At 38.6% G+C, this 12,191-nt stretch overlaps 1 protein-coding gene across 4 annotated transcripts in view; it reads left to right on the top strand.

Moving 5' to 3' along the window:
• LOC138741477 (grainyhead-like protein 3 homolog) overlaps nucleotides 1-12,191 on the top strand; it is a 62,200-nt gene that overhangs the window by 35,615 nt on the left and 14,394 nt on the right. For all 4 annotated transcript variants that reach the window (XM_069895655.1, XM_069895654.1, XM_069895656.1 and 1 more), the window contains 2 exons: nucleotides 5,597-5,755; nucleotides 8,903-8,981. In XM_069895655.1, coding sequence (XP_069751756.1) covers nucleotides 5,597-5,755; nucleotides 8,903-8,981 — 238 coding nt within the window. The remainder of the gene's footprint in view (nucleotides 1-5,596; nucleotides 5,756-8,902; nucleotides 8,982-12,191) is intronic.

The following is a 12,191-nucleotide window of genomic DNA, read 5'->3' as shown; positions in this document are numbered from 1 at the left end:
ATTCTGCAGTTGCTTGAGCACCACTCAAGGGGAATGATCTGGCCTGGATGCTGTCAAATTGAGCATTGTTGGAATAACACACATCAGAGCAAGTGGAGGACATTCAATCGCATTCCTATCTCTGCTTGTTAATGGGGCAAGGCCTTGTGCTCTCACTTGCTGCAGGATATCTTGCCTTGTGAGTCACAGTATTTTTTTTGAATATTTAATTTTTTTCCATGTAATTAATAAACGTTTAAATAAAACAGTAATGATTAAATTTAGAAAATTACAATGGTTACATGATGGTTTTTACCCACCCTTACCCTCCACCCCTCTCCATATATCCTCCCACACAGAAACTATACGAAAAATATAAATGAGATAGATGAAGCATAGAAAAGGATGAAGTCAATCACAGTATTAATGTGAGTTGAGTTTTTGCTTAGTGGTAACCCCAAGGTACTGTGGAGGGAATAGGCAATGGTAAGAGTGTTGAACATCAAAGATATGTAATTGATGATAACCATTAGTGACCAATGATCAATTTTGTGATGCAAATGCTCCTTGTCATTGATCAGCCCAGGCCTGAACATTGTCTAGGATTTAGTACATCCAGGCATGAGCTGCTTCATTTGCAGAGCAGGTTGCAAATGGAATTGAGCATTGCACTATTATCAGCAAACATTTCTGAGATTCCAAACGATGGAAGATAATTGGACTTTGAACATCGCCTTGCGCAACTCTGAGACCTGAGAGTTGATGACTTGCCTCCAATATCTTCCTTTGTCTGAGATCTGAGATCTGACTCGAGCCCTTCGAGGAATTCCCAACCCCACCCCACTAATGAACTGACCACTTTTACCAAGGTTCATTGATGTCATTCTTACCTCATCTCCAGAATTCATCTCTCGGTCTTTCAAGGTTGTGATGAGGTTTGGAGCCATGTGCTCCTGGCAAAACCCAACTGAGCAACAGTGAACAGGTTATGGGTGAACAGGTATGAACTGATAGGATTTTGTTGATGATCGGGAGCCGGCTCCTGAGGCAATAATTAGCTAGATTAGATTTGATCAACTTTTTTTGTGAATAGGACCTACTTGGTAGTTGTGAGGTAATTGTTGCTGATGGGAAACACACTTGAACAGCTGAGGTCTTCTAATCTAGAACACTACATGTGTAGACTGAAGTTGAGTTGCAGAAAATCAGAAGCCTCTAACTTTGGGAATATTCATTATCAGTAGATACCACACTAATTACTACATGGGTGTTATTTATCCCTGGTTAATTAATGAATCTATGAAAAATCCCAGGGCTTGACTGGAAGAGTTGATTTTTGTTTAGAGGGAGATGAATCCTTTATTTGTAGCAGAGTTTTTTGTTTTTTTAAATTTTCTTTTTTTTTTCCTTTTTTAAATTTTTTTATTATTATTTTTTTTAACCTCCTGTTCTCCCTCGGGCTTCCATCGTTCTCTCTGGCTCCGCACTGTCGCCTCATTTGTAGCAGAGTTAATGTTATTTCAGAATACCCTGAGAGATTAAAAAAAAGGGGTGCAATGATGACATTGAAAAGAAAATAATTTGGGTCAAAGGGGATAAAAGAGAAGTTTGAAACTAATTGGGTAGTGTGCATTAAGAGCTGCCACTGACACAAAGGGCTGAATTTCCTGGTGAACAAGAGAGACTGGTGGAAAACTGTTTCAGGAATAGTTTCCTTCTTTCTGTACAATTCTATGGTTCTGGAACTTTTTTTTTCCAGCCAGTCTTTTTTGTATATTACAAATATTTGCTGCTGTCATTTAAGAACTTTTTTGAGGGCTGAATTATGAACATCTATTGCAAAGATGAGCTCTGTATTGACTTGATTGAAGATTAAGAGGTGAATTTAACTGATTTGGGGCCTTTGGGGAGAAATGGTTCTGATAAAGGACTACTATCTTACAATTAATGTCAAAGAACACTTTAAAAAGCTAATGAAAATGGAGAACTCTCTCCTGAAATCTGCAATGAAAACAGAAAATGTTGGAAATATCAGCAGATCAGGGAACAACAGGTCATTAGTGCTTCAAGTCATTCGTCGGATATTGGCTCAGATTTTTGTCTCCACCATTGGCACAATATCACCTTCTGACCATGTCTTGCAGCTTTTTACATTCCTCGCTCTCGAACTAACTGCATCTCACTGTTTTTCTGAAGCTTCTGGCCGTGCCTTACCCATGAACCTGATGACCTCTACAACTTATCCCCAAGACAATCCTGGCCTCTCCCTACCCATTCTTTATCTCATCCATCCCTCGCTCAACTTCCCCAGCTTACTTTCTTTCCCCCTTTCCCAGTTCTGACAAAAGATCTCAGGCCAGAAATATTGATTATTTCTCTTTGCACTGATGCAGCCTGACTTGTTGACAGTTTACTGCATTTTCTGTCTTTAGTAAAGATTGAGATTGCTAGAATCCAAGACAAATGGCGAAGTGTCAAGGTGAAATTGGACACAATCTTATTAAACAAGAGAATGAGTTTGAGGGGTTGAATGGCCTGCTTTGTTCTCAATCTCCTGTTTAAATGCCTCTGCATTGCTAAAGTTTGCTAAAGTTTGCAAAGTAAGTTTAAGAGGTATGACAAGTGAAAGTGAAACTATTTCAGACATTTCTCTCCACAATTCTGGTCTTATTTATAAATAAAAATAAAAACACAGATAATGCTTTAGAATGATTGCAGACAGTATCTTGGACAGTTAGCCATAGGATTCCCAATAATTTTAGCATGGAGCTTTCATACGTTTCCAAGCCTATTCAACGACCTACTGTTGCAAGAAGAGGCTGTGCTTTACATGAATATCAATTGCCATAACTGCAAGAACAACACCTCCGTAGATTATTGCTTTGTGAAATTTTGACATTGGCCTGATGTTTTTGAATTGTTGATCTAATATCATTGCCTTGATGTGGTCATTGCTTGAATGGTTTCTGGAAAACCTGATCCAGTGTTCTGCATGATGTGCTCCAATACTGCTTTAAAATCACTCACAATCCAAATATCTGTAACATAACCACTGCTTGAGAGTTAGTTTGATGTTATTTTAAGAGGTGGGGGATGCAGACATTGTCCCATTAAAAGCACTTCAGGTATGTAACATTCCAGAGGGCTTTTTTCAATAAAGTACACCTTGAACAGGTACCTTATGAATGTTTCTCCTTGCATGGAATTGCAAATAGTATTCGTTAATTATAGACAAATACAGACAAAGAAATAAAAACTAAGAAAATTATCATTATGACCCTGCATGAGAGTAGTATTGAATCATAGAGTTGGTTCCACTGAGTTTATTGGAACTGAATTTAAGGAAGATGAATATAGTAAACAAATGGCATATCTACATATCCTCTGTGTTCATAACCAAGGATAGATTTCTCCCCATTGTTGATGCATTTTTTTTTATTTTTGAACTCTTTATTCCCTAACTCAAAGTGTGTTTGTGTGCCTGTGTACACGCTTGTGTGTTTATGTGTATGTGCATGGTAGTGGAGGATGATTCATTTTTAAAAATTACTTCAGCAAAGTCTTCAGCAAAACTTAACTTGTTGATGTCTGTGTCCAGAACTAAGCAGAGCCTGCCAGGCACAGGTGATATCACTGGCAAGGTGTGCCCCACTTTATTCTATGTTCTCCCTGGAATTGCATCCTCAACTGCTACTTGACAACATTGAAACTTCTTCCTGCTCTGTCGGCAACTTCTCGTGCTCATGTGATTAATTCGTATCCATTGCTTTCAAACAGAACAAGGAAATAAATGAAAAAAAAATCCAGCTGTGACAGATGATTCAAAACTCTTCTGACAGCACAGCCTGTAGATGTACTTGAAACGAAACTCCTTCAGGGTCTGATTGCAATCATAGTGCAGCTGTCCCAAGTTGAAGGAAACCTGAGTAAAGCAAAGCAAAAGCCAGATAGATCACATCATTTGGAATGGGATTAAAGTGGGAATTAAATCTGAAAACTGCATATTATTAGGCTTTCTCTATTTATGGGGAATATTTGTGATGGAGGATTGAAATGATGGTTTGTGATTTAACAACTGAGCAGTTTGCAATTGTACACTAGTATCATGCAGCACGAATCTGAACCCCTTTAAAGAAACCAGATGTAAATCAGAATTGTGCTAAAGGGAAGGAATTTCATCCTTAATGGTATCTTTGTTTTTTGTTTGGTGGCAATTTATTGAAATTTAAGGCAATTCAGGACTCATAAACAATTACCAAATGACAATTGATTTATATTGTGAATTTACTTAGCGATACCACAATGCAGTGTTGGAATAAATATTTTATTACTTCGTAAAAATAAATACTATAAACTTTTTTTATCCTTCTTCCCCGTTTCTCTTTTCCTCTTGTGATTCAGTTCCGAAGTTAGACTTGAAGGTCCTAAAAATGTGTTCACTTCGTGTATTACCTGGATGATTCCCACTGAGTCATAGTCATGGGACTGTAGTACATGGAAATGAACCCTTCAGGCCATCTTGTTCACATTGACCAAGTGGGGCATCTGAGCTAGTTCTATTTCCTTGTGTATGGCCTGTAAACAAATGCTTCTCAATCAGAAAACTGCTCAACAAGGTTTTACTTCAAAATATTGTTATAGATTTAATCCTCAGTTTTTCAGTTATCTTTTCTTGCCCACAACAAAAATCAAAGAATGGAAATGCATTGATTCCTCTTAGGCCAGCAGACTGTGATGAGTGGGGCACTTGAAGGGACTGGTGTTTGTGCCACAGTGTTTCATAGACTAAATTTCATATTTCCATGTTTGATTATGATACTTAGGTTGGTGGGATTATAAATATAGGGGAGGTTCCGGGGGGGTATACATGACCAGAGTAGGCAAGCCCAGGGCAGACAGGTTAATGTGGGAAAATGTGAAGTCATCCATCCTGCAGATGGTGAGAGATTGAGTAGTGTTGGTGTTCAAAGGAACGCATATGTGAGACCCACATGTGTGACCAACAGGGTTGTTCTCTTGAATTTAGAAGAATAAAGGGAAATTTCATTGGCGATTACAGTATTTTCAAAGGCCGTGACAGACTGGATTCAGAGAAGAATCACAGACTCAGTATCAGGAGGTGCTGGTTAGGACTGTGAAGAAAAAGTTCTTTATTCAGAGGGTTTGGAACCATTGAACAAATTTTAGACCTGATGCATGTAGCCTCCAGCTCTACTCCAGGTGATCAAAGAAGAGTCAAGGACCAAAACAATACACCATTTCACTCTACACCAGTGGTTCTCAACCTTTTTTTCCCACTCAGATACCACTTTAAGTAATCCCTTCCAACCACAGAGCACCTATGGTTAGTAAGAGATTACTTAAGGTGATAAGTGAGTGGGGGGGGGGGGGGGACCAAGGGTTGAGAACCACTGCTCTACACTAACTCTCAATGAAAAGAATAAGAAGTTTTTTTTCTAATTTAGTATGTCACTTTTTTTTGTGTCTCCTGGGCCCTAAAACTATTCTGACTCTTGGTTCTCCAACAGTTTGCAGACTTGTACAAATAGAATGCTCTTTAAAAAGAAACATTGAAGAGTGTACCAAAAAAAAAATGATCTTGTTTTCTTTCTATTAGGTTTATATTGGAATTAACTGCCTGAGTACAGACTTCTCCTCACAGAAGGGAGTCAAAGGCCTTCCCTTAAATCTCCAGATAGACACCTATGACTGTGAAACCAAATCGGACAAGCTTATTCACCGGGCTGTCTGCCAGATTAAAATATTCGTGGACAAGGTACAGTTTCATCTCTGTGTAGTCTATTATTGCAAAGTTTTTAAATCTGTTGTTTTTGGTACCTGGAGAATGTCATTTAACAGTAAAGATTTAAAAATGTATTCAAAATACCCCCAAAAAAGTTGATAAAATTACCCAACAAATTGAAAGCAGAAAGTCAAGTGATGCATTTGGTTGATTCCAGTCTCATTTCCAATGAAACCAAAACCCACAGGACAACTGTGTAGGAAGTTGGAAATGCCACATCAATGCAGTAAAAAGTGCTCCTTCCTGTATTTGGAGTTGAAATTCGTATTCTTTTCAGATTTGTGCTGATTTTAATATGAAACTGGTCATTTAAATTAATAGTGTTATTTAAATATTTTATAAACCTGAGAAATGATCCACTAATTTTCCAAGCCCTTGTCCAAATTTTGGTGAGCATTCTTGCTGGTTCTTAGAATTTATGCTCTATTTGTAGAGTAAACAGCACATATTTCCAGTAAAAATAATCCAGTGTTTAATCATGGTAAATGCCTTAAATAATACAATGTTGATTGCAAAGTTTTAGTATTTTGGGTGAACATGAGAACCTTTTTTTTTAAGCCCCTATCGATGCTACAAGATATAGTGACTTTTTGTTAAAAAATCACATCAATAATGAATGAAAATAATTTGCCTGGAATGAAAATGATCTCTGTGATAGGAAGAAGTGTTGCAAAATTAAAATGCTAAAGCTTCCAAAATTTTTTTTTCTGGGTGTAATTGTGGAATGCTCCCGGACTTGCGTGTTTATTGTTGTTTGATTGAGTTAAATCAATATTTTATGATTTATTAATGTATCATCACCTGATAAATTGTTAAGGAGGAAATGAGGTGGAATGAAGCTGTAGGTTTCTCTTCAGGTGTTTTTAAGTTGCCAGTGGCCAATCCTAAATGTGAACATGAAAGTGTGATTCAAAATATATTTCCAGTTACTGTTCTTTTCAGATTGCCTGCAGGGTTTATCTTCTTTATACAATGTACAAATGTAAAGTGTTTGCATGTAATAGATTGAAATTTCTGCTTACCATCCTCATCTCTTGGTGCACACATTAGAGTTGGAAGTTTGGCTATGCACAGTTGGTTCCAATGAAGCAAATAGAAATGAATATTGGGAGTGCACTCTCATGCGCCTCATGAACAGCTGATGACCATTGTAAAAATTCTTGCCCTCAGTGTGATGTGAATGCCTTGCTAATGGAAAATATCCCAATAGTATTCGTGAATCTGTAGCTATTCGTGGGTCAGAACAGAAGATATTAGATTCCCAACATCATAGTTTGCCTGACCTGAACATTGTTGGGTATTCCAACTAGGTTATCACACTGATTTGATAACAAATGTAATATTTAACAATCTATCCCTGGTGGGGAAATGTCAGACATTGCCTGCATAGGCTGCAGATATTTTCCACAAGCGGAGTAATTACTGTGAGAGAAACCTTGAGTGCTTATGGTGTGAGCTCTGGTGTGAGTTAATTTTTGTTTTCCATTATGAAGAATGGTAGGAAAGAGATAGGATCTCTTTTATTAAAAAAAAACTGATCTGGGATTAATGAAAGATATGTAATAAACACCTGAGATTTCAACCAACACAAAATAACTGATGAAGCCGAAATGGAATGCAGCTCTGAAAGAGAGTAGGGGTGAGAAAAAACTAATTGGAGTTCACGAAAGGCTCATATGCAGCAAGACAACGTTTTGTTTATGTTATGATATGATATGTGATCCCATTCCCCACCCTTACACTTTTATTAGCCAAGAAAATGCATGGATTTGTATCTAACAATGATGTGATGGTTTGTTTCTCAATGAAGCATCCTGCATAGACACAGGATAGAGATACAACTGGATTAAAACCATTTCTAGCTCCTCTTTGCCTGTTAGATTTAAATAATGGATTAGCAATGGTCTGAAATGAAGCACACAAAGAGATTGTGATTTAGATCACACTGCTTAAAAGGCACTGGAAGTGCCTCTAACGTTAATGTTGAAAAGAGAATTCAATAACTATTTGAAGGAAAAATCAAAGAAGAGAATAAGATGATTATGTAGCTTTACCAGGATAGGTCAGTGGTGTTCCTCCAATCTATTAATTCATTGATGGATGATCAGTTGGGAATGCCCTGCACCCTTGGTCAAAGCTGGTGTATAATGGAGTGACACATGAAAGCCTATAGACACAGGGGCTGCAGTGTAATACACATTAGTGCTGGAGAACTGCATCAGGTCACGCAACATCTTTAGGAAGTAAAGGGTAACCAACATTTCAGACCCGAGCGTTCATCAAGGTAGGAGTAAAAAGCAGGCAGGTGCTTGAATGAAAAGGTGGAGTAGAAGAGGAGGGGGGAAGGAGTGGTAAGAGGTCACAGGTAGACACGTGAGGGACAGCAGGAGATTTTTAAAAAGCTGAGAAGTGATGGGGAGAGGTTATAGCTCTCTGAAGGGAGAAGGAAGGGGGTGGAGAGATGGAGGAAAGGAGACAGAGAGATAGGGAAAGTGAGAGACTTTAGGGAGAGGTTAAGTAGAAAATGGAGAAGTTGATGTTAATACCATCTGTTTGGAGAGTTCCCAGACGGAATGTATGACGCTGTTTCTCCAATTTATGGATAGCCTTGGTTTGGCCATGGATAAACATGTCAGTGTTGGAATGCTGTGTAGAATTAAAATGGTGGGCCACCTGGAGGTCCCTGTCCTTGCAGTGGACAGACTGAAGATATCTTTCAGATGTAGAGGAGGCCACAACAAGAGCGCCACACCCTGCAGATTCACAAGTGAAGTATTTCTTCACTTGGAAGGACTGTTTGGGGCCCAGAATTGTGGTGAGGGAGGATGTGTGGGTTCAAGTGTAGCATTTCCTGCAGGCTTTTTGCTCGTACCTTGAAAAAGGGCTCAGGCACAAAACCTTGATTACCCTTACTTCCAACTAATGAAAAGTGACCTGATGAGTTTCTCCAGTACATTTCTGTATTATGCTGGTGAGTTACACGATGAATGTGATAGAATTTTGTTAAATTTAAATAGCTTGATGGTTTTATACAAGGAAAAGCTATTAATTTTGTTTACAAATTCTTCTGCCAATCACATTATGGATAGTCATTCTATCTTTTCACATCTTTTGGGACAGGGAGCTGAGAGAAAAATGAGGGATGAAGAACGCAAACAATCCAAAAGAAAAAGCAAGTTTCCTGATTCAACCACAGATGGTAAGCAAGATAATGAAACCCAAGCTAGTCCCATCTGCCTGTGCTCAACCCCTATCCCTCGGAACCACTCTTATCCATGTATCTGTCTAAATGGTTTTTTTTAAATGTTACAATTCTACCTGGTTTCACCACTTTCTACAGCTACTCATTCCATTTCCCCACCATCCTTTGTGTGAAAAAGGTGCCCCTTGTAAATCTTTCACGTCTCCCCTTAAATCTATGTTCCAACTTGGGAAAAAGATGATGACGATTTACATTATGTTTGCCCTGCATAATTTTATAAAACTAGAAAAGTTCCCCCTTCAGCCTTCTGCACTCCAGGAAGGAAAGTCTCAGCCTGTCCAACCTTCCCTTATAGTTCAATCTCTCTAGTCCTAGTAACAATTGTGTAAATAGTTTAATTTGATTTCTGTCCCTTTTCCAGTTCATTGATATCTTTCCTATCACTGGATGACCAAAACTGCAAACAATACTCCCAAGTGTGGTCGAACTAAAGTCTTGTATAGTTGCAATGTGATATCCCTCCTCCTATATTCAATACTCTAAATGATGAAGGCAAGTGTGCAAAACACCTTCTTCATTACTCTGAATACCCATATCACTACTTCCATGGAACTACATATCCGTACCCCTAAGTCTCTCTGTTCTGCAGTGCTCTGTAGGCCATTATCATTCATAAATCCTGCTTTGGTTTCACCTCAAAAGTACAAAACATCACATCCGTCCAAGTTGAATTCCATTCCCTGGTTCACTTTCCCAGTTCATCTGGATCTTGTTGTAATTTCAGATCGCTACCCACTACACCACCAATTTTGGTCTCACCTGCAAACCTACACTGCTGGTCACAAGCCTCCATTCTGAGTAACAAAACTCCACTATCACTGTCTGACTCCTACCATCAACCCAATTCAGTATCCAATTAGCCTCCTCATCCTGGATCTGATGTGACCTGAAGTTCTGCACCAAATTATCATGCAGTTTCTTGTCAAAGCCCTTGATAAAGCCTATGTAGACAATGTGTACAACTCTTTCCTCATCAGTCATCTTGATCACCTCTTGAAAAACCTCAGTCAAATTGGTGAGGCATGATTTCCCATGCACAGAGTCAATGCTGACTGCTCTTTATCAGTCCTTGCCTTTGCAAATGCATATACATCCTGTCTCTCAGAATCCCTAGTCTGGCATTAAGCTCCACAGCCTGCAGTTCCCTAGTTTGTCCTTTCAACCTTTTTTAAATAGGGGCACAAATATCACCTGCCTACATTTTGCCCATGCCTTGATGAAGCCGGAAATGTTGGTTAGTTATTGATCTATCTTTGCTTTATAAAATACACTGTTTGACCTGCTGAGTTTCTCCAACATTGCATTTTTACTTTCTACAAATATCTTTGGTCCTACTCTGTTTCTCATTCTATCTCTCCTCACAAGGCATGAATGAGCATCTGAAGATAGATCGGAAGTTCTTGAGTTTTGCAGCACAGAAACAGCCCCTTCCTCCTAGCCTGTCAATGCCAGCCGAGTTGTCTCACCAAGCTTGTCCCTGTTGCCTGTGTTGGAATCTTATTTATAATATGTTGAAACTTAAAACTGTGTGAAGGGAAACTGTAACTCCACAATCCTCCCATAACCAGTACCAAATACCTGACCAGGAGACCTTTCTCAGCCCATTGCAATACTGCTTGGTCTTCATCTCTTATCATTTCAGATGTGCGTTTCATTTCCCTTCTTTGTCACAGTTAAATTCTGCTGCACCCAGATTTTTAAAATTTTTCCTCTTGAATGTTTATTTATTTTGTAAATGTGCATTTGGTTTGAGCCTCACCTTTGTCATTTCATCCCTTTCCTTTATTATTTGCACATACTTTTGTCCAGGTGTGTGTTTGTATTATCTCATTGATGACATTTTTATCAATTACTTTCCACTCAGCAAAGTTTGAGGTATTTAATTCATTAAACCGGCCTTGTTGGGAAAACTTGTTGTTTTTCTCCAAACAACCAACACAATTTTTTTGTTTTCATCTAGTGAATTTATTAACTTTCTCTCTGATAAAGATCGCACACCCAAAATACACAATATTGCCTGCCTGTTGCTTTTTTTCCTCCTTCCGTTTGCAGTACTCCCTTTTTATTTAAAAGTATGCTTACACTACAGGATGGATGGCATTATTATGGCGGCAGTGATCTGGGTTTGAACCTGGCACTGTCCGAAAGGAAATTGTACATTCTCCCCATTTCTGCGTAGATTTCTTCTGGGTGCTCCAGATACCTCCAACCTTCCAGAAACAAACAGGGCTTGTAGATTGGTGTATTTGGGAGGCACGGGCTAGTGTACCGGAAGGCCCTGTTACTGTACTGTATCTCTTTTTTTAAATAATCACTCTGATTATCACTCCATGTACCTACTGCTATTCAATGTGCATGTATATGCTGAGATTGAATCCTTTTGGGAAAGAACTACTCTGATGTTAGAAACAGTGTCAGGGTCCCGAATGGAACGAACTTGAAACAACTGGAGTGGGGAGAGCCAGTAACAGAGGAATACGAGACAGGTGAAGGTCAAGAACAAACTGGGTGGGATCTGGGACACCAGCCCTGGCAAGAGATAAGATCAACAATTTAGAAAAAATTTTGAAGGATGTTTTTCAAACACCATCAGAGATTTTTAAATTTAAAATTGGAACATTGCCCTTCAATTACTCTTTTTGGAATATCTCAAGAGGAAAAATTTTAAAAATCTGGGTGCAGCAGAATTTAACTGTGACAAAGAAGGGAAATGAAACGCACATCTGAAACGATAAGAGATGAAGACCAAGCTGAGAAAGGTCTCCTGGTCAGGTATTTGGTACTGGTTATGGGAGGATTGTGGAGTGAGTTTCCATTCAGAGCCAAATTCCATCTTTTATTTTGTTGATAGCCAGATGGGGAATTTTGATAAATTGGAAAGATAATACCCCACCTACGCGTACACACTGGCGTAAACTATAATGTGGCTTAAATTTATACAAAAATTAGATATGCTATCAAGGATTCAAATCTCAAATTCCAAAAGACATGGGGCTTATTTATGGACTACTATCATAATCTTAAGATCTAGCGATGTGGAATCTTGGCGCTGTTTTGTCCCTCTCCAAGAAGGTGTTGCTTGATTCATACATGTCAATTTTCAACCTTGCTTAGAGGAAGGGGTTCTGACATTTTTTTTTAAACTTT

This window comes from Narcine bancroftii, chromosome 8 (assembly GCF_036971445.1).
Source record: "Narcine bancroftii isolate sNarBan1 chromosome 8, sNarBan1.hap1, whole genome shotgun sequence".
Taxonomy (NCBI): Eukaryota; Metazoa; Chordata; class Chondrichthyes; order Torpediniformes; family Narcinidae; genus Narcine; species Narcine bancroftii.
The sequence above is the reverse complement of the archived record's forward strand: the minus strand, read 5'-3'. Positions and strand labels throughout refer to the sequence as shown.